Source organism: Vitis vinifera, chromosome 1 (assembly GCF_030704535.1).
Source record: "Vitis vinifera cultivar Pinot Noir 40024 chromosome 1, ASM3070453v1".
In the NCBI taxonomy this organism is placed as follows: Eukaryota; Viridiplantae; Streptophyta; class Magnoliopsida; order Vitales; family Vitaceae; genus Vitis; species Vitis vinifera.
Genome location: NC_081805.1, coordinates 22400784 through 22426627, shown reverse-complemented (window position 1 = coordinate 22426627; position 25844 = coordinate 22400784). Strand labels below are relative to the sequence as shown.

Here is a 25844-nt window from a genome sequence, read left to right as displayed (position 1 = left end):
TTTTTATGAGATATACTCCAAACCCTTAGGTGATTCTTAGAGGATTGAATGATTGGATTGGTCCCCCATATCTTGAGAGAGTGTTGCACGGCTAGACCATCCCTTTTTTGAAGATTTATGCCTTCCTGTTTTCCATTGGAATAAGGAAAAGGCCCTTGGGCCTAATGGCTTCACCATTGCAGTGTATTAGGAGTGTTAGGATGTGATATAAAGGACCTTATGAGGGTGCTATTAGTATTAGAATTCCACAATAATGGGATAATAAATCGAAGTACCAATACCACATTTATTGTTCTTATGCCAAAACAAGAATCAAACCAACAAAATCTCATATTCCAAACCTATTAGCCTGGTTACATGTTTGTATAAAATTATAGCTAAGGTCTTATCAAGGTGCTTACATAGAGTTCTTCATGAAACCATCTATATATCCAAGGGAGCCTTTGTTGAGGGGAGACCAAATTTGGATGCTATTTTGATTGCTAATGAAGTGGTGGATGAGAAAAGATGTTTAGGGGAGGAAGAGGTAATCTTCAAAATACTTTTTGAAAAGGCCTATGACCATGTGTCTTTATTGGGGATTTTTGGACCATGTACTAGAGTTAAAAGGGTTCAGCACAAAATAGAGATCTTGGATGAGGGGTTGCTTGTCTTTGACAAGTTTTGCAATCCTAGTAAATGGAAATGCCAAAGGTTGGGTTGAGGCAATCCTATGCAGATATATATCACTGGAAGCTTAATATCCTTGGCCCTATCTTTATTAGTCAAGGAAGTTGGAACTTGCATTCTCTCCACAATTCTATAAACACCACTGCTAGGAAGTTTTTAGTTGTTAATCAGCTCACATTTAACCAGAACGGAACCTAGTTCTCGTCCTCCTCTTGTGTGTTTTAATTTATTAATCTGAGATATGTGATATATTGCAGGTGGAGCATGTATTGCTTGATCGGCTGATGCACTTTATAACTGTTGATCTGCATGATGCTAAGGTATTTGTTTGTTTCTTCAATGGCTGTTCTAGAAATTGCTCCTCTGAATATTTATTCTAGAAATTTCTTGAAATGTTGTTTGTACTGTAGAATTAATCTTCTGGATGATAATTATTCTAGAGAAGTTTGTTTATTTATTTATTACTTTTTGGGTAGACTAATAAAAAATTGCAACCCATGTACACGCAATGTATAGAAGCCACATAAAGACGTGGGGATAAGAAATAATTTCCTTGACCAAACTAACCAACATCCAAGATATCAACAATATCTAAGAAATAAAGGTTCCCCATTAGACCACAAGAACAAAGTCTTTACAAGCACATACTTGACGCTAAAATCATCTACTCCCTTGGAAGTTCCACTGTTATGTTTTTTCCACAATATCTAAAAAACACACAAAGGGTTTACCCTTCACACTACCTTGCACTTGGCATCCAAAAGAGCACCTTGCCAACTAAGCAAAGCATCTCTCACTGACAGCAGAAACATCAAAGACCATAACTTGACAGCCCACTTGCAGTGGATGAGAATGTGATCTGCAGATTCAAAATCTTGCTCACAGAGGCAAAAAAAGAAGAGAGAGAGAGAGAGACCTTGTGAAGCAAAATAGGATTCCAAACCAAAAATGTATATTAAAAAATTTAATGTTCTAAATTGCATTGTTTATTAAAGAGGTAAAGAAAAACAATTACTCATTGGTTACTTTTAAGTTTGAATCCCTGGGTGGTGTCCACATGGTGTCATTTTATGAACTCGAGGAGATATTTTTTGTAAATTATGGCTTACAAAGAGTAAGAATTCACTATAAAGGTTATTAGATGTGAAAAAAATACCCTTATCCCTACTTGATGTTTGAAGTATGATTTCTAATTTTGGGGACAATTACTTCATTTATTGGAACTGTTGTCTTAGTCAATGAGGATACTAGTTTAGCTGCCATAGCAGAAGGATTATGTCCCATATAGTCCAATTTATTGACGAATTTATTAGTGGCAATGCTTTTGATTATCTCATGGACATTGATTATTAGCTAAATAACTAGATAGTTGGTCTCATTGATTCTTTGATCTATTGCTTTATGACCCTTTATGCTAGATTCTCATCCCTAAAAAATATAGCAGCAAAGTCAGCTACATAATCCTTCCTTGTGTGTTTTTTTTTTTTTTTTTCGGGCTATATCTTATATGAAATTATTGGTATCATTTATTTTCTGATTGACCTGTATTCTTCTTTCTTTATTTTATTTGTTATACTTTTTTTTATACAAAACAAACTTTCATTCCTATGAAAATAAAAAAGATGTCTATGATGCAATAAATTGTAAAAACTAAAAAGAAGGATGAAGATCCTTTTTGTGAAGAAAGAAGGAAAAAAAATTGATAGACAAAGCAATATCTATGATACTCCACACGTTGAGTGCAGTTGCCCATAAATGCCTCAAGTGATATGACTTTCTTGACACATGTTTGTAGTTATTTTCTGAATGCCCTCAGCCTGTATTCTTCATTTTTATCTTTCCTTATTTCTTTTCTTTTCTTTTTCTTTTTCTTATTCTTTTTTATTTGTTTCTAAATTTCTAATAAGAAACAAAACAGGGTTACTTTCAAAGTAAGATAAGTATGATGTACAAAAAAGTGAAAGAAAAGATGAGAGATCTTCCTACAAAGGTGAAAGAAAAAGAAATTAATATACAAAATAATCCCCTCCTATAATACTCCTCAAGTGGGAAGATTGTTCCCTACAAAAAGCCTTAATGTTGCGACCCATTTTCCTCCCCCTCCACAAATGGTGTCTAATTTGAGTCTAATGCCCTAAAATAAAATGTGTTTTACACAGTTTAAAGACATCACCATTTATGAATGTCATAAGAAACTTCTCTTCCTAGGCAATGTGGGATGTCACAAATCACACTTTCATATAGGCCCAATGTCCCGTCGGCGCATGACTCACAAGGTGCAACTCGTATTCAACCTCCCAAGTCTGACCTTTTTGTTGACCCATGGATCATTGACCTATGGATTGCAAGGCACTAGGCTCTACACACATCTAGTTAATGATTGACTATAATACCATTTATCATGACCTGTTATCTTATGCAGAAATTGTCCACTTTGGAGCCACCACCATCATAATTTCAAAATGCGTCTTACATATGTAAAAGGCTTCACTCCTTATAAATGATAGGAACTTCCCTCCTCCAAGGGTTGGACACAGTCATAAATGGTGATGTCTCTTAAATGTATAAGATGCATTTTAATACCATAAGAGGTGGTGGCCCCAAAGTGAACAATATTTGCCTAAGACAACAAGTCAGGATAGAGGGTATCATATTCAATTCTCAACTAAAAGTGTGTGAAATCCAATTCCTAGTGAGTTGTGTACTGATAGGGGGGTGAACTATGGGTTGCACCTTGTGAATTTTGGGCCAATATAGAGATTGGGCCTATATGGGAGGGTGAGTTGTGATATCTCACATCACCTAGGGAGAAAAAGTTCCCAACATTCATAAGAGATGATGCCTTTAAGCTATGTTATGTTTTAAAGCCCTAAGGGAGAGAGGCCTAAAGTAGACAATATTTGCACATGATGGTGTGTCATGACACTCAAGTATCTTTCTCCCCTTAGCCGGTTTTTTAAGTATCTTTAATGTTCTTGTAGCCTTCTACTTGAATCCATTTGCTTATTTTGAGCCTAGTAATTGGTCTTCAGAACATGTGGCTAAACCTTGAATGGTGATTTCCCCTCACCTTGTCATCATGTTCTTAGGGATCCTAACATTTCTTTCTAGCCAATATCCCACAAGGTGATTGGGATTGTATCCTTATTTTGCCTCTACAACCATTATATCAAAAACACCCCAAGAGCTATTTGGGCTAATCTTGCTATCAAAGTCAACCTATGCCTCAATTTTGAAGTGAAAGGGTAACATGATCGATCCAAGCTATTGTCTTGAAGGAAAGTAAAAGCTTGTTTTCTAGAATTATTTTTTGTACTTGTATTTGCATGTACATAAAAGAATTGTACTCTTAAAGTGCTTTTTATTTTGATTATCCGTCTTAGAGTGACTTATCAATGGAAGGACTACTAGTTGAATCACTTTCATTGACTGGTAGTTATTATTACTTAATAAAATCTCGCTCTTATAATAGTTACTTTTCTTTTATCTCCTCTCTTTTCCCTGTTGCTTGTAGAAAAAGTGATTATGTTATATTTTTCTAATTAGCAATGTTAGTAGGTTTACTGGTTTATTTTCCCTTTCAACTAATTATGTTCTAAATAGCATGCTTATGCTCATAATGGAGGCTATTTGAAAGTCATAATGGTTTGAATCATGAAACTGGAAAAATATCATTTAATTTTTTGGTTCTCTTTCTCATAATGTATTTCCAGGTCTTACAATGAAATGTTCTTGAAGTTTATGTTGTTATGCTATCCTCGTTCACCGGCCTATTCATTTTGCAGGAGTCTCGTAAGCGATTTGACAAAGCTATACATGCTTATGATCAGGTATTAGAGATCCCGTGCTTAATCTTAATATGGGATTTGTTCGACATGTTGTTGCCTTTTCCTTCTAAATAAAGCATAAAGTTTGTTAAGTAGCTAGGATAGAGGACTTCTTCTTGTTATAATCTAAAGTTAGGAGATCCATTTCACATGTTGCTGCCTTTTCCTTATAAATAAAGATTTTAAAAGTCTATTTAGTAGCTTAGAAAGACTTAGAGGTAGAGTGAATATGCCTAGTTTAAAAATTTGTGATTAATATCTAAAGTGGACCTTTTCAATTGTGGGATTGTGTCCCAAAATCTACCAAGCAAGAAGTCATTGATAAAATATGAGTGAGAATAGATCAACATGATGTTTTTTTTTATGTGGAGAACTCCAAAAGGAGGGGCGAAAATTCATAGGACAAATTTCCAAAAGATATCCAAAATTTGAGAAGAAAGGTTTGAAAAATTGACAATTTGATGGTATTTTTGCCAAAACATTGCCAAAAGAGGCATCTAGAAATCAAAATGTGGGTGCAAGGTGAAATTTGATGAAAATTGCTGAAAATTGACAAAAGGGGTGACCAACTGATTTTGGCAAAATACTATTACTTTAAATTTCGGAATATATTATTTACACTTTAAATATCATAAAATTGGGGTGTTCATAGTCTATAATTTCAAGGAAGATGTGGTCTAACCTATTCCCACCAAGTGCTGATTGCCGACAAGGACAACGGAGTAGCAGCGAGCCTCTTCCCCTACGGAGCGCATCGCCATTTAGCGAAGTCCGCAATCTGGAAGTGGATTGCAGGACGGGATCTCAAAAGGTATGAGGTATCAGAGAGAGTCCTATCTTCCGCTATCTTCTGTCAAGGAAATGTAAGAGCTGGTCGAGGGAAGAGACCTCGACGTCAAGAGGAGAGGTGGACTCGTGAAAATCCCTTTTCAAAGAAGACAAAGAAGGATTTACGGGCCGAGCGGGGTACGATCCTCGTGGTTTTTCAGTCACGAGTTCACCTTCTATTCCAAGAATCAGAGGTAAAGGAATCATCTTGGAAGGAAATTGTGAAATTCCGGGAGCGGAAAACATGGAGGAGAGTCAGCCTTTTTCTTCTCAGCCACCCGGGCCTTCTTACTTTCCTTTTTATAATCTGGAAAAGCTTTTGTCGAGTCCCTCTGGTCCTCATCTCCCAAATTCAGCTTTTCTTTCCCATTCTCCTATGGTAAATCAAGGTAATTCTAAAATTTTTTCTGAAAAAGGCATTGTTGGCTCCTTAAATTATGTTGGCATCCCTGTCTGTGCTGAGGATGAGAATTAGAGAGCTTTTTCTAACCAGTTGTCTGAGAGCTCTACCCCTAGGAAGTCTTCTAACCTGATGTTAGGTAGTCCGAGGGATACTGCGGCATCCTCACTGGGAGACTTTCTTATTGATGGCCTGTCCCCTAGGAAAATGGCTAAAGTGAGAGAGGTTCTATGCTCTTTGGACATTAAGGTGTACTCTAGGAGGAAGAATAGAGGCCCCATAGGTGATTGAGACCAGGTGGATTTGGATTGGAGGGTTAGGGTCTGAGAGTTTTTCCATGAAAATTATCAGTTGGAACGCCAGAGGTTTGGGTTTAAGTAATAAGTGAAGGGTGATTAAAGATTTCCTTAGGTCAGAGAATCCGGATGTTGTGATGATTCAGGAAATAAAAAAGGAGAAGTGTGACAGAAGGTTTGTGAGTAGTGTCTGGACGGTCAGAAATAAGGATTGGGTTGTTCTCTCGGCGTGTGGGGCTTCAGGTGGGATTTTGTTCATTTGGGACTCAAAAAAGCTGTGCAGGGAGGAGGTGGTATTAGGCTCTTTCTCGATCTCTGTTAAGTTCGTCTTGGACGGTTGTGGACCTCTTTGAATTTCTGCAGTTTATGGTCCAAACAGTCCCTCACTTAGGAAGGATTTTTGGGTGGAACTTTATGACATTTATGGTCTAACTTTTCCGTTATGGTGTGTGGGCGGTGATTTTAATGTCATAAGGAGAAGTTCAGAAAAATTGGGGGGCTCTAGGCTAACTTCAAGCATGAGGGACTTTGATAGTTTTATTAGAGAATGTGAATTGCTTGATCCACCTCTTCGGAACGCATCATTCACTTGGTCAAATTTGCAAGAGTCTCCCATGTGTAAGAGATTTGACCGCTTTCTTTACTCAAATGAGTGGGGGCAACTCTTTCCCCAAGGCCTTCAAGAAGCCCTTATTAGAAGGACCTCGGATCATTGGCCAATTGCTTTGGATACCAACCCGTTCATGTGGGGCCCGACACCTTTTAGGTTTGAGAACATGTGACTGCAACATCCTAGTTTCAAGGAGAACTTTAGAAAGTGGTGGAGGGGTTTTCAAGGAAACGGATGGGAAGGCCATAAGTTCATGAGGAGATTACAATCTGTTAAAGCCAAATTGAAGGAGTGGAATAAGTTTTCTTTTGGAGATCTTAATGAAAAGAAAAAAAGTATCCTCAATGATTTAGCTAACTTTGATGTCATTGAGCAGGAAGGGGGTCTCACCTCTGAATTGTTAGATCAAAGAGCCTTAAGAAAAGGGGAGCTAGAGGAATTAATTTTGAGGGAGGAAATCCATTGGAGACAAAAAGCTAGGGTGAAATGGGTTAAGGAAAGGGATTGCAACTCTAAGTTTTTTCATAAAGTGGCTAGTGGCAGGCGAAATAGGAAATATATCAAGGAGTTGGAAAATGAAAGGGGCTTAGTGTTGAATAATGCCGAGAGAATCACAGAGGAGATCTTACTTTACTTTGAAAAACTCTACGCAAGTCCTATAGGAGAGTCTTGGAGTATTGAAGGATTAGATTGGTCCCCTATTTCGGAAGAGAGCGCGATAAGGTTGGATTCCCCTTTCACTGAAGAAGAGATTTCTAAGGCCATTTTTCAGTTGGATAGGGACAAGGCTCTGGGGCCTGATGGCTTTACTATTGCAGTATTCCAAAACTATTGGGATGTGATTAAGGAGGATCTAGTGAGAGTGTTCGTAGAATTTCATCGGAGCGGAGTTATTAATCAAAGCACTAATGCCTCTTTCATTGTTCTTCTGCCCAAAAAGAGTATGACAAAGAAAATCTCAGATTTTAGACCTATTAGTTTGATCACTAGTCTCTACAAGATAATAGCCAAAGTGCTCTCTGGGCGTCTAAGAGGGGTTCTACATGAAACCATCCACTCTACTCAAGGCGCTTTTGTTCAAGGGAGACAACTATTAGATGCGGTTCTCATAGCGAATGAGATAGTGGATGAGAGAAGACGATCAGGGGAGGAAGGTGTCGTCTTCAAAATTGACTTTGAAAAGGCTTATGATCACGTAAGGTGGGATTTTTTTGGATCAAGTGTTGGAGAAGAAGGGGTCCAGTCCTAGATGGAGGAAATGGATGAGTGGATGCTTGTCCTCGGTATCTTATGTAGTATTGGTGAATGGTAGTGCTAAAGGTTGGGTTAAGGCATCGAGAGGATTAAGACAAGGTGACCCTTTATCCCTTTTTTTGTTTACTTTAATAGCAGATGTATTGAGTAGGATGCTTTTGAGAGCAGAGGAGAGAAATATGGTGGAGGGTTTCAGGGTGGGTAGAAACAGAACTAGGGTATCTCATTTGCAATTTGCCGATGATACCATCTTCTTTTATAACACAAGGGAGGAAGATTTGCAGACTCTCAAGAGTCTTTTGTTAGCGTTTGGGCATATTTCTGGGCTTAAGGTCAACCTTGACAAGAGTAATATTTATGGTATCAATTTGGATCAAGCTCATCTTTCAAGATTGGCTGAGACGCTTGACTGCAAGGCTTCTAGCTGACCTATACTCTATCTGGGTCTTCCTTTGGGTGGGAACCCCAGGGCGGGTGGATTTTGGGATCCAGTGATTGAGAGAATTTCAAGAAGATTAGATGGATGACAAAATGCATACTTATCCTTCGGGGGGAGGATAACTCTTGTCCAATCTTGCCTTACCCATATGCCCTATTACTTTTTTTCTTTATTTAAGTTACTTGCTTCAATCGCTGTAAAAATCGAGAGGTTGCAAAGGGATTTTTTATGGTCAGGGATTGGGAAGGCAAAAGAGATCATTTAGTGAGGTGGGATGTTGTGTGTAAACCGAAGGAAATAGGGGGTTTGGGTTTTGGGAATATTTCTCTGAGGAATCTCGCTCTTTTAGGGAAATGACTGTGGAGGTACCTTAGAGAGGGTTCAGCTCTATGGCATCAGGTCATACTAAGCATTTATGGTTCACACTCCAATGGTTGAGATGCTAACACTTTAGTCAGATGGTCACATCGCTGCCCTTGGAAGACTATTGCACAAGTCTTTCAGGAATTTTCCTCGTTTACTCGGTTTGTGGTAGGAAATGGGGAAAGAATTCGGTTCTGGGAAGATTTGTGGTGGGGGGACCAACCTTTGGGAACCCAATATCCAAGACTATTTACAGTAGTCTTGGATAAAAACATACCTATTTCTTCAGTTCTCGGTCCTACTCGTCCTTTTTCTTGGAATTTAAATTTCCGTCGTAACCTGTCAGATTCTGAGATGGAGGACTTAGAAGGCCTCATGTGGTCTCTCGATGAATTGCATTTATCTCCTTCGGTTCCAGATGCCAGATTTTGGCCATTATCTTCTTCAGGGCTTTTTTCAGTTAAATCCTTCTTTCTAGCATTATCTCAATTTTCTGGATCTCCTCAGGTTTTCCCTTCTAAGTTCGTTTGGAATTCTCAAGTTCCTTTCAAAGTGAAGTCCTTTGTCTGGTTAGTGGCACACAAGAAGGTGAATACTAATGACATGCTACAAGTGAGAAGACCCTACAAAGCCCTTAGTCTTGATATTTGTATTTTGTGCATGAAGCATGAGGAATCAGCAAATCATATTTTTCTTCATTGCTCCTTGATGATTGGGTTGTGGCACAGGTTATTTCAGTTAGCTAAGATGGATTGGGTCCCCCCGAGGAGCATCTTTGACATGATGTCCATCAAATTTAATGATTTTGGTTCTTCTAAGAGGGGGATAGCCTTGTGGCATGCTGCAAGCATCGCTCTTATTCGGGTTGTGTGGGGGGAAAGAAATGCGAGGATTTTTGAGGATAAGGCAAGGAATTCAGAGTATCTTTGGGACTCTATTGTTTTCCTTGCTTCTCTTTGGGCTTTTTGTTCCAAGGTTTTTATGGGGACTCCCCTTAATGTGATAGAACTTGATTGGTTAGTGGTGTGTACTCCATAAGGAATGGTCCTTTTAGAGTGTTCGCTTGTTTTTCAGTGTAATTTACTATAGTTTAGCTTTCTATGGCGGGAGGATTCCTCATCCTTCTTTTTGTACTTCTTTTTATCTATCAATAAATCTATGTGTCGTTTCCAATAAAAATAAAAAAAAAATAAAAAACTGTTTTCTATAAAAAATTTGCCAAATGTGTTTTCAACTATGGAAAATATAGTTTTCTGTTTTTAAGAAAAAAAAAATTTATTTTAAAAGCAATTCCCAAACAAACTCGATTTTTCTCACCAATGCCAAAGATGTTAATTCAGCTTGGCTCCTATCAAAAAATTATTAAACGTGTTTTCAACTATGGAAAATATATAGTTTTCTGTTTACAAAAACAAATAACTTTTTTTTTAAAAAAAAACAGTTTCCAAACAAACTTGAATTTTCTCACCAATGCTAAAGATGCTAATTCAACTCAGGGTTGTATTGAGATGTAAATTACCAGGAGTACATGGGTTTCCAACATTTTGAGACAATCTTTCTTTGATAATTTTGTTTAATTTATTAAAAATCAGAGGTTAGATTGATTATTACTGCAAAATTCTTTTTAACCAATCTGTATATATGCTGGTTTTGTGTATCCAATCTTCATTTTTTTGTGGTACATCTTATCTCTAATAAATTATGATTACTTTAGAAATTCAACATGTTGATTGTTAATTGCGTTGCAGTCACGTGAGAAGTTTGTGTCTTTGAAGAAGGGTACACGCGAAGACATTGTGGCTGAACTAGAAGAGGTAAGTGGTTTATTTTAGTTCAGTTACATTACTGCTGTGTGCTTGCATACATTTGTCTGTGTTATATTTAATGTAAATCAAGAGTGTTTTAGATAAAAAGAGAGAAAAAAGGATGAGATATCCTTCCAAAAAGTGAAACAAATACCACAAGGAAATTGACCCAAAAACACTCGTAGCAGCTACCCTATGCTCAAAAACAGTCGAGGGTGGGTGTCCTTGACAAATATCCTGGAATCCAGTACCCCTCTTGGTCAAACAGTCGGCTAGCTAGGTGGTTGATTGAGGTGTCCAAATAAAAAAGTTAAAATATCTATTGCAAGATTTCTCATTCAATGAACAAGCTGCCAAGACCAACCCTATGTAAATAACCTTGGATATCATATTTCACCTGTGCATTTAACTAAAAGCTCAACATCTATAGTCATCTGCATAGCAGCTGTGCTGATAACACCTCTTTTCTCTAGTGTCTATTAACATGAACTTTCTGAAGTACAATCATCAGAATTCTTGAAGTTTCCATATCAGGGAGGAGACCAAGGCAAATAGTTTTCCTTATTCTCTTGTTACCCATGCAACCAAATTTTTTATCCAAAGATATCAATGCAAACACTAAAAGATTTGGTGGGCCCAAATTATATCAAAATGCTATAGTAGGTGACACATGCTTGCACCTAAGAAGCCAATGTCTTCCAAATTCAACTATAAGTAGCTTAATTGATTAATCAATTTAAGGCATTGTCATATCTGACAATTTGAGCAAGATATTCCAACTTAATCTCAAAAGGCAAATTTAGTGTGCTTGCAGGAAACTAAAATTCAAGAGATGACCATTGGGATTGTGTGGAGTCTTGGGGTGGGAAGATGTTTAGAATGGGGTGGGGGGGTGTGGGTGGTGCGTGGTGTGGTGTTTTGGGACAATCGGTGTTATAGTTGGCGGAGTTGGAGGAGGGGAACTTTTCAGTCTCTTGTTGTTTCAAGAATTGTGAGGATGGTTTCTATTGGAGCTTTACAGGGGTTTATGGACTCACGTTGAAGATGGAAAGGGAAGGTTTTTGAAGTGAGTTGGGGGCTGTTAGAGGATTGTGGAGTGATCCTTGGTGTGTGGTAGGTGATTTCAAAATGATTAGATTTTCTTCAGAGCATTGATTTTTTATGAGGTGCGAAAGGAGCAGATGACATTTTTTTGTGTTGGCTGTTGATGTGGTTTAAGACAATCTTTGGGTTGAGAGTTAATATGGATAAAAGTGAGCTAATCCCGGTTGGAAGGGTGGAGAATGTGGAGGATTTGGATTCAAAGCTTGGTTGTAAGGTGGGAAGGCTTCCGTCCACTTGGGGATGCCGTTGGGTGCTCCTTTTAAATTTGTATTTGCTTAGGATGGAATTGAAGAGAGATTTCGCAAAAGATTGGCTATGTGGAAGCAACAATATATCTCTAAAAGGAGGGAGAATCACCTTGTATAACTACCTATTTGTTTCATATCTATTCTCCAGTTGCTAAGAGTGGTTAGAATGAGATTGGAGTAGATTCAGAGAGATTTTCAGTGGGAATGTGGGGCTTTAGAGTGAAGATATCACTTAGTAAGGTGGACGACTGTTTGTCTAGATAAAAAAAAGGAGGGCTAAGGGTAAAGAGCCTTGTGACACTTGATAAGGCTCTCCTTGGCAAGTGGAGTTGACACTTTGCAAATGAAAGAGAGGTTTTTTGGAACCCAGTGATTAGGGGGAAATATGGGGAGGAAAGAGATGGGGGGTGTTCTTGCGAGGTCAGGGAGGGGTATGGAGTTAGGTCGTGGAAAGCAATTAGAAAGCCAGAACATCTTGTGAGCTCTAGACTTTCCTTTGCGGTGGGAAATGGTCAGAGGATGAGTTTTTGGAAGGATAAGTGGTGTGGAACTACACCTTTGTGTGAATCTTTCCCCTTTTTATTTGCCTTAGTTGCATCCAAAGAGGTCTGGGTAAAAGATGTTTGGGCAGTAAACGAAGAAAGGGGGAGGGAGTTAGAGCCCTTATTTCTCTAGGCCTTTCAATGATTAGGAGATGGATGAGGTGGAAAGATTGTTATTATGTTTGGGGGGGAAGAGGGTGAATTTGGATGAGGATAGGGTGAGGTGGTTGGAATCGAAGGATGACAATTTAGATTCATCAGATTTTTTCCCAAGGAAGATAATCTGGAACTCTTGTGTGTAGCCAAAAGTAAGCTTCTTTGATTGGGAAGCTTCATAGGGAAAAGTTCAACTTTGGACCAAATTTAAAAGAGGAGATGGGCTTTAGCAAATAGATGTTATTTTTGCCAAGCGTTTGAGGAGTCCATCAACTATCTTCTTTTCCATTGCGAAAAGACAAAGGAAGTGTGGAAGTTGCCCTTTTCTTTGTTTGGAGTGTCTTGGGTGTTTCCTTCCTTGGTTAGGGAAACCCTTTTGGAATAGGTCTTTTGTGGGTAAAAAGCGTAAGGTTGTTTGGAAAGTGGGCCCTTTATGCTTGTTTTGGTTAATATGGAAGACAAGGAATAAAATTGCCTTTGAAGATAGTGTACTGTCCATCCAAAGACTGAAAGCTTCTTTTGTGTATTTACTTTGGTTGGAGACCAAATTGTTTATAAAATATGGTCATTTGACCTTAATTGATTTTATTGATTGGGTGGGTTCTCCGTGAGGGAGGGGTTGTTTTTTGTATATCTTGTTGGACAATTTTTTGTTTCAATTGTAAGGGGGTGTGTGTCCCTTTCCTGTACATCTTTGGGCAGCTATTTTAACACCTCGTCATAATATAATACTTTTACTTATAAAAAAAAAATTGAATTACCTCAACTTTCTTAAATATTGAGGTTTTTATTTTATTATATATATTTTTGGGTTGGGGGGGAGGGGGGGTTGGGAATGGGAAGCAACTCAACAAAAGAATGGACAAAGCTTTGCTCAAATTCCAAGGAATTTCATATGCCAATGGAGTAAGATGAAAACACAAATACAAGTGCCCTTCATTTTTCAAAGTCAAAGACTAAGATGATTATAAGGACATGTTTTCAAAAGCATTAGTTGTTGAGATGTAAATGCAAGACATGCATTTGAGTCTCTATCCATCTTCAAGAGATTAAACCCCACACCTTTAATGACTTGGCTACTTGAGCCCATGACATGGAACTCAATATTGTTTGTCATGGTGTATAGAAAGAACCCTGTAATCAAACGATACAAGGCAGTCAGGGAAAGAGGCTTGATGTGAATTTGAGGAAGTATGACAAGGGATTAATGTTAGTTAACACAACTAGAGTCAAATTCTCAATGTAGGTTAAAAGGGCTGTTGGAAGTGTAATTAGTTTAAAATAAAAATAAAATGTTAGTTTAATGTTAAAGAGATGGAACAAAGGAATGCCATGTTCTGTACTTTGATATATTTGACATGCTGAAGGATTTGGTCTAGAAAAAGGGTCATTGAGTTACCCTAGTGAAAGTGCCCTCAAGAAATGACCTAAAGTACTACAAATACCATTTTTTTTTCAATTATCTGGTGGAAAGGCATCTTGTAGAGGAGTTAATATGGAAGCATGCCAATGAAGTATCCATTTAGATCTTTTTTTTTTTTTGATAGGTAAAGGAATGTATATTAAAATTAGAAAAAATAGCCAAGTACACCAATGTACATAAGACGTATACAAGGAGCACCTAAAGCAAATCCCTTAAAAAGAGCATAAAAAACACTCAAGGCCTCAATAAGACCCCACCCACTCTACAAAATCAAACAAGGGCATTGAGTCTCCCTTTATGTACATGCTAACCCAAGAAGAGAGATTACAAAGAAATGAAAGTTTTAACCATTGGTCATTTTGTTCCTTATCTTCAAAAGCTCTTTGATTTTTTTTGCTCTAGATTGTCCAAAAAATGCAAAGAGGAGCAAGGTTCTATACCTTTTTCCTTTTCTTCCCAACAAAGGAGCCTTGCTAACTTAAGAGCAGAACCCTCATTGAAGAAAGGATCACCCTTGCCACCCTAAATAAGGAAAACGATAGGTGCCATAGAAGCCTTACTTCAGAGCAATGAAGAAGTAAATGATCAATAGACTCCCCTTCTTGCTTCACCCTCTCTTTTGGAGATTATCTAAAGTTAGCACTCTTCTTCCCTAATTAGATTTCCATGCAAAAAGGTTACTTTGGACGGTACCCACAAATTCCAAATAATGTTCTTTAGAACAATGATCACCCTCCTCACATCTAGAACCTCATAGAAAGATTTGATGGAAAAAGATCCCTTCTTATCATTTTTCCAAACCACCTTGTCGTTATCGTCCCTCCTAATCAAATTCCCTTTCAACCTAGAGAGAAACGTCTCAACAATGCCCAACTCCCAATCACTAAAGTGCCTGGTGAAGCATGTGGTCAAATGTCCCATTGCTCCTGTGTCATCCCAAAAATCCGCCACCCACAGCCAACACATATCGATAAGGGAAGGACAGACACAAGGATTCCTCCCCACACCAATTGTCCATCCAGAAAGGACGTTCTACTAAAGAATAGATCCCACCCCTTCCTAATTACTTTCCAAACACCAACCTCATATCCATCCCTAACTTCACATGGATGCCAACCCACTCTTTCCTTCTACTTCCCAAAGAAATTCCCATCAAAGACATATCTCAAGCACCACTTACCAAGAAGGGCTCGATTCAGGAGAGAAAGACTTCTAATTCGCACCCCCTCTCTTGTTTGTGCAAACAATCAACCAACTAACCAAATGAGGCTTTTTTTCTAGGGATGACAAACAAGGCCATGTAATAAATTGACAAGCTCAATAACTGACTTCTAATCAAAGTAAGTCTCTCTCTTTTAGACATGTATTGTCTTTTCCACAACGACAGTTTTATGTGAAAGTGTGAAACTTTTCTTCTACAACATCCCATATTGCTTTTGATCTACATGGGGCTCCCAAAGGTAATCCTAGATAAGTGGAAGGAAGTTTCCCCACCTTGCAGCCCAATTCTGTTACCAGAATATCTACATCTGTAACCCTTCCAATTGGAATCAATTCGCTTTTATCCAGGTTGGTTTTGAGCCCTGATAATGCCTCAAACCACATGAGCAACCAACTTAGATGAGTCATTTGCTCTTGGGAATCCTCATATAAGACCAAAGTGTCGCCTGCAAATAAGAGATGGGACACAACCATCCCCTCTCCCTCCCTCCTCCTCCTTCCCCCTCGCCTTGATACCAGACAAGTAGCTCCCCTCTCGGGCTCTCTCCAACAAGTGACTCAAGACCTTTATAGCTAGAACAAACATAAAAGGGGACAAAGGATTCCCGTCTCAATCCACTCGAACTCTAAAAGAAACCAGAAGGAGTTCCATTAACCAAAATTGAAAACCTTGCTATGGAAATGCACCATTGAATCCATCTAATCCATTTATGGACAAAATCCATTTTTTCCATAACTGCAAACAAAAAAGCCCAATGGACATGGTCGTATGCTTTTTCTATGTCCAACTTGCAAATGACACCAATGGATCCGACCTTTAAGGTTGAATCAGTTGCATCATTTGCTACAACAAATGCATCTAAAATTTGTCTCCCCTCTACAATGGCATTCTGAAACTTAGAAACCACTTTTTCCACCACTTAGAATCAAATCATGCCACTATTACCTTCCTATCTTTCAAGCCCATACATTTTACCTTGCTAAAGTCATTGATGCCTTTATTTTCCTCTTGGAGAAGCAAATATCACATAAAAATGCTTTCATCTATCTTAACTCTGATTTTATAGAGGACAAATATTGGTGACTAGAAGGAAGTTACGTAGTAAGCATGTCCCACTTTTTCTAATAGTGGATAGTGCAATAGCACTTATCAACACTTGAGTAGGAAGGTGAAAAAATGTTAACAAGAGGAATGTTCCAAAAATGTTGGAAGGTAACAATATGGTTATTTTGTTTCTGAAGTAAAATATTAATTAAATGCCTTCATCATGCAGTATGTGGGCAGTATACATAAGCCTCACAAAACCTGTAATTCAAATTCAATAATCTGAAGATTCTGAGCTTTTATAATTACCACTTATTCTTATTAGAAAAGCAGGCTTTCTACAAAAATAGAGCTTGGAAAGAATTGGTAGTTGATTGATTGATTTTTTATTTTATTTTATTTTATTTTAAAGTAGGTTAATAAGGAAAAGGTTTCTGGAAATTTATCTTTGGAGTAACCACTCAATAAAACAAGGTTTCTAAAAAATTTCTTCATATATATATGAAATATGCATTTTATGAAATTTAGATTTCAATTGTCTTTTAAGGATGTAAATAGTTAATTCTTTTAAGGAGTATTCTAGTAATAAAGGTCTCAACAAACTAATAATCTGTAACAGAATTGATCTTCTGGTTTTAGTTAGAAAATCATCAATTTTGAAAGCACCTCAGTTTTGGGCTAAACATATTTCAATTAATAACTTATAAGTGATTTTGCACATAAAAAGTTGAGTTTAAAATTTTATCCTAAATGAAAAGGTCTAAAATCATGACCTCTAGACAACTCAATAGTTTTAGAACCACTAGTGCATATCAAAATGTAAAATTCAATAGCTCTAGTAAGTTATTTGAAAAAAATTTGAAACTTGTAAAACTCAAAATAATTCAAAATAGATTTTTGTTTAATTAATTTTTCCATTAGGGCTTGTTTAAGATTTATTATATACCCTTAGAATGACTTTCTTATAACTTTCCATAACTAATGTGCTTGATAAAATAAGAGGAAAGTGAGTGTTAGAGAATCTTACTCATTTTGGTAGTTATTTTAGAAGCAAGCAAGAGATAGCATTTTAAAAGTGATTGTACAAGAATCAGGTATCTTCTTTAAATTATCCAATATCCTCATATAATTTGTGAGATATTAAATAGTAAATGGAATATTAACAACTAATTGATGAGCTATTTTTATTTCTTATTAATGATACAATTATTTAATATTGTATACAATAAATAAATATTATATAATTTTATTAGGTATTTTAAATTGAATTAAATTAAAGTATATATGTATTGAGTATATGAAATTATTTAATGTTCATTAAATATTTGATTAAATTTTATTATATAGAATAATATTATCTTTAATTATATTATTTCTTTTTCTCCAATAATTTAATTTTTTGTTTTTTTGTTTTTTTGTTTTTTTTTTTTGTATTTGAAATTAGCTACCAATTGTCCAAATCATAATGAATGATTCATTCAAGAATTAATATTGTTGTAACTTTAGTAAACATATGATGATGTTAAATGTTAGTTGGAACTCTTTTGTTGTTGATGTGATACCTTTTTTGTTTTTTTCTTTCCTTTTTGATAGGCTATAACAAATTGTATAAAAAAGAGCCAAAAACCAGCAAATCAAGGTTACTAGGGAAAAGACTCTTAAAAACAAGAACCCAACCAATGGAAACTTTCTCCCAAGCAAGAACCCTATCAACCAACAAAATCTAATTGACTGAGCTTTCCTCTATGCATAACTTTACCTACACAAAAAAGGTAACTAAGGAAAAGACTCTTAAAAACATGGACTAACTGCTCTTCCTTTTCAAATGATATTCTATTCTTCTCTTTCCAAACTATGCGAAAAATGGATAACAAAGCAAATCTCTAAACCTTCCTTTGATTCTTTTAAAAGAGTCTCTATGACTATGGGACAAAATCCAAGTGACGCCAAACAAAGAGATGAGCAATTGCCAAAGAAACCTTATCTTGGTTCAGTGCAGCAGTGTGATCAATTGATTCTTCTTTAGGAGAAGCATCTATTAACCAACATTCATCCTCTTTTTTTGAAGTTGATCAAGTGTCAATACCTTTCTCAAACAAGCTTTCCACACAAATAAGTGTACTTTAGATGGAAACAATGGATTCTACTCTAGTTGGAATAGTGATTAAATTCCCCAACTCCAATGCAGCATAATGAGACTTCACAAAGGAGGAATCGTTCCTTGAATCTAGCTACATTGCTTTGTCCTCCTCTCTATTCGCCACCTTACCTTGTAGTCTAAGAAGAGCAACTCCATATCATCCAGCTCCGAATATACTTGTTTAGGGTTTATATTTAATACTACTTGTCTAAAATGGCAAATAAAAAATTATTATTATAACTACGCTTACTTCAGCTTAGTTAAAACAGACAAAAAGAAAAAAATGAAAATATTCCTTTAAAATATAAAGATGGAAAAGAAAATACTAACAATTAGTTTTTAAATGGTATGATAATTTATTAATTAAAGATTGAGTTTATATCAAAATAAAGGAAATTGATTAATTTTTTAGCATTACTACTTTTGTTATTATAGATGTTCACAACAATTTTTTTAACAATCTAATTTGTCAAACACTTAAATGTTATTTGTAAAACTCAACACTTTTAGAATTTACTAAATGCTTAATTGCTTTACGTCACAACTAATTTTTCTCTTAGGACAACTGAATTGATTTTCCTAAAAACTGCAGCAATAATAACTTGGCCTTAATATTAGTTTAGGAAGATACAGTTTCTACTGAAATACATGAATTATCTATACTAATAATATCAAAACACATTGAACATTTTGACAACATTGAAGAAGTGAAGTTAATGGAATTTGTATTTCCATCCCAATGATGATTTCTTATGCATATGTAATGGAGAGGAGAAGCCCAAACTTGGTTCCTCTCTCTCTTGAGATCCCTTAGTATAAAAAAGTGTTAGATTTCTCCCCAAAATATTTCTTTTATATTTTTGCAAAAAACAAACAATAATCATGAAACTACCACTTGTAGGCTTTGTTTAGATACTAAATTTAAATTGTGGGCAAGCTAGTTATAGCTTTTTCTAGCAATAATTTGCATTATCCCTATGGCCAAGGACTTGCTAGGGAAAGATTATGGAAATATGCCTAGTGGTGGAACAACTAAAATCAAGCTGTAATCATGTGATTGTACATAGATCCTACTAGATTCATAGAAAGTTAATAATTATTAAAATTTTAGATATTGCACTCAAACTCCAAATGCTAATATTAGGATTTATATGCCTAAATTCCTAGTAGTGCAAATTTTCCAAGTATTCTTCTGCCTGTGGAACAGCCAAAGGTCAGTGTGCTCCATCAGCTGAAACCCCTTAATTTTATTTTATTTTTTTAATTTTTTTTATAGGTAAAGAAAATTCGTATAAAAAGTAAAGAGGAGACACCAAAAATAGTGCCCTCAAAGTATACAGGAAGTGTACAAAAAAAGTCTAAAGGCTCAAACCAGATGGGGAGGGAGAAAAGCAAAAAACATCACCTGCCCTTACTTAGAGCCTAAACATCGCCTGCCCTTAATTATTTCCAAGTTAATTGGAGTCAAAGGTGGTATCTTTTCTGATAAAGCCTTCTTATTCATTTGTTCTCTTGTCTCCATTTTCATAATGATATAAGAGTGGATTTGGTTGATAGGTAAATGGATTAATATTTGATCCAAAAAAAGGACCATGATTTCATTTCTTTTGATTTTTATTAGGGGAAAAAAACCATTCTTCTGATACTGCCATTGACTTTGGCCTTTGGCCATATGTTCACTGATAAATAATTTCTATCGCATGGTTGAAGCTTATTTGAAGAATGTTTCATTGCTTGTCTTTGTTGTACTTGTCCAATATTTGGATGGTATGGATTAATGATGTACAAGCTTTTGGTATTCAATATGCTTAGCTCTCTTTTGTGGGAGGATTCCTCATCCTTCTTTTGTGCTTCTTATATCCTATTTCAATATAATTCATTGTTGTTCTATCAAAAAAATGATGTAGGAGCTTTTAGGAAAAGTGCATGTGTATTGTTGACCTCTTGTTTACATGGGTTGCTTCTCTCATAACTCACCTTGAAGTAATAATATATGAAAACTTGATGGTTTGCATGTAATTCATATATTCTAAAAAATTAATTTTGATTTGTGCATGCTTATGGACAAAATTGACAATCTTACAAGCTTCTTTTTATGACAGGATCTACAGAACTCAAAGTCATCATTTGAGAGAAGCCGCTTTAATTTAGTATGCCTAATACTTTATTTATGTTTTATTATTTCTTCTCAATCTCTGGTTCTAATTAATTTTTCTGTGTGGTTTTAAGGAATGCAGGTAAATTCCCTTGTGAAAATTGAAGCAAAAAAGAAATATGAATTTTTGGAATCTTTTAGTGCTATTATGGATGCTCATCTGAGATATTTTAAGCTGGTTTGTTTCTTTAATTGTTAAGACATTTCCTTCTTTACAAGTGGACGTGATGCCATGGTGTGGACTAAACATGGTTGACTGCTTTATTCTCTAGGGATATGACTTGTTGAGTCAGCTGGAGCCATTTATTCACCAGGTATAACTCTAGCCCAGTTTTCTCTCGATACAAGTGTTAAATTGGGTGGGATACTCTATTATAGCTGATGGGCAGGAAGTATCAACTACCCATGGCCTGTGCCATATTTATTATGGCAAATTTTATGGTTCAACTGGTGCTCAACTTGTTTTACAATTTAAGTGTGACAATTATGTTATTGAATTGACTTTCTTCAATGCTCCGTCATTTTTCAAGCTTCTGAAATAAAGTTATTATGTAGATCCTAATAACTAGATATTCCAATTCCAAAGTGGGTATCTGCTTAATGGGTAACGTATGCCCATGTGTCTAGGAAGGATTTCCAATTGACCATGTTCTTAAGGTTTCATAGACATGTGTAAAACAGTGTATTACCATTAACTTTGCATTTAGGAATAGTAATGGATGAGATGTTAACATTTTGGTTAGATGGTCACACAGATGTCCTTGGAAAGCTAGTACACAAGTTTTTCAAGACTTTTCCCCATACGCTTGCTTTGTGATGAGGAATGGGGAGAGAATCCGATTCTAGGAAGATTTATGGTGGGGAGATCAATCCTTGTGTTCACAATTTTTAGGTCTTTGTAGAGATGTTTCAATGAGAAATCTCATCATCTTAATCGTCCTTGGTAATTCCTATTCATCTTCTTGGAATTTTAACTTCTAATGCAATGCCACTTATTGAGAAATTGAACTTCTCAAAAGACTCATGTCTTCACTTAGTGTACTTGTATCTTTCTACCACATATTCAAGAGCTTGGTCTTTACCCTCCTTTGATTTATTCTTAGTGAAATCCTTTTTCATAGTCTTGTCCAAGTCCTTAAATCCGATCTCATTCCTTCCAACTAATTTTATTTGGAAATCAAAAGCCCCTTCAAAGGTCAAGGCCTTTGCTTAGTTAGTGATGCACAAGAAGGAAAATACCAATGACATGTTATAGGTGAGAAGACCCTATACAAAGGGAGTGCAGAATCAATTGAGCATCTTTTTCTACATTGCCCGATAACATTGGGGCTTTGGCATAAGCTCTTTAGGGTGGCTAATATGGAATGGTTTCCTTCTAGGAGTATTGAAGAAATGATGATTATCTTATTTAGAGGATTAGGGACTTCAATCAGAGGCAAAACTCTTTGGCATATTGCTTGCTTCACTATATTGTGGATTGTGTGGTAAGAGAGAAATGTTAAGATTTTTTAGGAAAAGTGTAGAACAGAAGGGATGTTGTGGGATATTCTTCACTTCTACTCCTTTTGGACCTCTTATATGGCCACTTTTAGAGGAATTCCACTTTATGTTATTCAACTTAGTTGCCTTTTGGTTTGTAATTAGGAAGAGGTGGATAACATTGAGAGAGTTTTGATTTCAGTTTTTAGGATATTTTGTACATGCCTTTATGTTGAGGAGGATAGTCTTACTCTGATTAGGTTTTATATTTTGTGGGAAGAACCTCTCATCCTTCTTTTGAACCTTACTATTATCAATATTGTTTTGTTTCTGATTAAAAAAAAAATACTATAATGAAAACTTTTTACTAAATGCATATTGAAGCTAGGCTTTAGATACCATGACAAATTTTTTTCCACAACAAAAGATCCTTTTTTTTCTGCATTTTTGGTATTTGCTCCTTTTTGTGTATTATCTTGCTTTCTTTTACTCCCTTTTTTTGTGTCTAAGGAGAAAAGGCAATAACAACCTACAAAGTCTTGAATCAAAGATGTTCATCCAACTCAAGTTCAATTTTGATGGTTGTGATTTGAGGAACCTTGATTAGTTGGGGACAAGAGGGCTAATAAAGACCATAATGATATTGTGGTTAAAGCTTTTTCAAAACTTACAATAGAAGGCTTATCCATTAAGGCAAAATTTTAGCCTTTTTAGAGGGCTTGTAGCAAGGAAAGGCTTTAACCTTTCTAACCTATAGGTGGAAGGGGGCTTTGCCATATTGATATCTTGGGTGACTAAATTAGAAAGAGGGATTTGAAGGTGTAATGGGTGGCTCCATCAAATATTAGATGTGACATGCATCTTGATCTATTCTTTCTCTTGGTGTCATTATTTAACCGATAATGTTGCTGATATTTTAACAAAGAGAGGAGCAATGCTCTGGGTTCATTTTGTTAGAGATTTATTACCCCCTTGAGGAGTGTCAAGTCGCTTCTCCTTTATAGTTTCATGCGGTGCTCTAGCGATATATAGTTCTCCTTACTCATGGAGAAGTTTCCTCCAACTCTTCTTTTGATTAGATTTTGTAAATTTTGCAAGGATTTCCCATCCTCCATTTATACTTTTGAATCCATATCAATAAATATGCTTCTTTATGATTAAAAAAAGATAAAATGCTCATCTGTGTCATTGAAGCCTTAAGATGAAGCCCTCAATCCTTGCCATCTCCCAATCATTCAGATTCCTTGAAAAGCGAGGGTTCCAATGCCCTCTCTTGCCTTACTGATCCCAAACATCTGCTGCCCAAGCATACTTTGTCAAAACTATGGAATACAAAGATGGGAAAGACTCTCTTGGAGATGAATCACAATGATTTATCTTTTGAAAACTTCATCCTTCTCCCATTACCCATGCTAAATGAGGTTATGTTGTTAATATTATCCTAACCTATCCTGATGGCCTTTCACCAAGTCGCATAGTTTCCTAAGACACTAAGTTGCCTCCTCCTCTCCACACTTTCCAACAATAACCTGCTTCCTGAGGGAATCATTCTCTAAAGCCAACCTTCGAATCCACTTACCTAATAGCTTTTTTTTTTATGATTGAGAGTTTAATAATATCAAGGCCTCCACTATGTTTTTCCCTACAAGCGGTTGCTTATCTCACCCAATGTGGTTTCTTTAAATGATCTCCCTCCCCATAAAAGGTCTCTTGGAATCTTCTCAATTCTCATGCTCACTTTCTTAGGCAACACAAACAAAGTCATATGGTAAATGGGCAAGCTTGATAGAGTGCTCTTGATAAGAGTAAGATTGCCACCTTTTGAAAGATATTGCCTTTTCCATATAGCCAACGTCTTGTGAACTCTCTCTGCCACTCAATGCCAACCAGTCCTTGATTTATAGGGGCCTACTAGAGGTAGACCCAAATACACGATAGGGGAGTTCCCCCTTTCTACAGCCAAAGTCAGCCACCAACTCCTCCACATTGGGAACACTACCTACTAGAAGTAACTCACCTTTCTCCAAATTGATCTATTGGAAATGGTTTCAAACCACATGAAGATCTAACTTAGATAGAGCACTTGTTATTTATTGTATGATTATAAAAGATTTTCTAATAAGTGTGTGAGACCCACTAAAAGTGCAACGTATTAATACAAATCTTCCTAGACATGCTAATTAAAAGTTTTCTTATAATAGCATTTATTTTGTAAATCCACCAATTACAAAATTATAGTTTTTCATGGTAACCAAGTGCATGGACTATCAAATGGGGAGAGATTCTTTATAGCATGTGAATAATTCCTCTTAAGAAAGGGGATAGAATATTTTTCAATTTTTAATTTTGAGATTTCATGAATTAAACATGCTGAGGGTTTACATTTGCTTTGATTAGAAATAAAATTTTCAAGTAACTTTAAATTCAGTTGTTCATGAAATTCATTTCTTTATGCCCTTATAAAAAAAAATAAAGAACAAGGAAAAAGACTTCACATTTTTTTTTTGGTCAAAAACAAGAATTGTGTTAATATCGTGTAAAGATTTCATGAGAGGGATGAAGAATCCTTACCACAAATATGCAAACCTAATCTAAAGCATTAAAAACTTCTATTATACAAGGAGATTTGTACAAAAAGAATGCACTAGAGGAACCTCTCCTAAAAAAAAAAACAGCTAGGCTCCTCTCAATGGTAGCCCAGCCCTAATGGTGTACATATTGCAAGCCAACTGAGCTGAATGACGTTTAAAGGATAACTTGAAAAAAAAAGAAAGACTTTACATGAAGGTAGCGTAGGACAAAGGTAATAGTAATTCGATTTTTAGCACTGTAGAATTATTGTGCTAGGTAATACCTGCAAGCTTGCTAAAAGTCTATATGATTTAATAGAATTATTGTGTTAGATAAATTATTGTATTATGAAAGGAAAAGTATTTTTAATAGTTCTTTAGGCAGATAAAGATTCTTTGTAGTTGAAATTTTATACAAGAAGGATCAATATAAAGAAAACAAAGGTTTTTTTATTTGATGATTAATGTAGAAGTGAAATTTCAATTTAAACATTATAAAATTATTAAAACATTTTATCACATTTTGATTTTAAGTCATTAGTTAGGTCTTTCTTACTTATTGCCTTAAGCTATATTAGGTGATATTCAATTGATTTTTACTTTTAAGTGATTAGTCACTTATATTATTGTTGAAATAATGCCAAAGTTAGGATTTTAATTTAGAAAAGTATTTTAGGAATAAAAAAGGAGAGATCATTTAGGATATTTCCTTATGATTCAGTTTCCTAATTTTAGGAGAGAATTAAGCTAGATTGATTTTTTCTTATTCAGTCATTTGTGTATATATATGTGTATGGTGTGTACCGAATAAAATCAATAAAGGAGTTCAGAAATTCTTCATGGTATCAGAGCTAGTTTTCTGAAACCCTAATCCCTTCTGGCCACCTCTTATTCAGGCCATCATTCATTCCGGCCAAATCTCTCTAGCCATCTCTTAATCCGACCATCTCTCTCTCTGGCCATCTCTCATTCCGGTCATCAGTCCCTATTCTCAGAGGCAAGGGAGAAAACGCTTTCCGGTCGGTCGAATCGTCGTCAGAAAACATTCACCGCCGGCAACTTTTCCGGCGAACTTTCCGGCAACGGTTTTTTTCTACACCGCAAGGAGCGCCTGGAGGAGATCTCCAATTTGTCCCAAAGCACCGGAACCAGAAACCCATCCACGCGCCGTCCACGCGCGTTTTTCCGGCCGGCGACTGCATCTCACGCGCCGGCGCGTGAGCCACTTTCCGGCGACGCGCTTCCTCCTCCAAGCTCGCCTGACGCCGAC

At 36.2% G+C, this 25844-nt stretch overlaps 1 protein-coding gene across 5 annotated transcripts in view; it reads left to right on the top strand.

The window, feature by feature from the left end:
- The window catches only part of LOC100261572 (ADP-ribosylation factor GTPase-activating protein AGD4), a 94113-nt gene that overhangs the window by 27689 nt on the left and 40580 nt on the right, over positions 1-25844 (top strand). For all 5 annotated transcript variants that reach the window (XM_010656264.3, XM_002272139.4, XM_059739130.1 and 2 more), the window contains 6 exons: positions 927-989; positions 4455-4499; positions 10435-10500; positions 20473-20520; positions 20608-20703; positions 20798-20839. In XM_010656264.3, coding sequence (XP_010654566.1) covers positions 927-989; positions 4455-4499; positions 10435-10500; positions 20473-20520; positions 20608-20703; positions 20798-20839 — 360 coding nt within the window. The remainder of the gene's footprint in view (positions 1-926; positions 990-4454; positions 4500-10434; positions 10501-20472; positions 20521-20607; positions 20704-20797; positions 20840-25844) is intronic.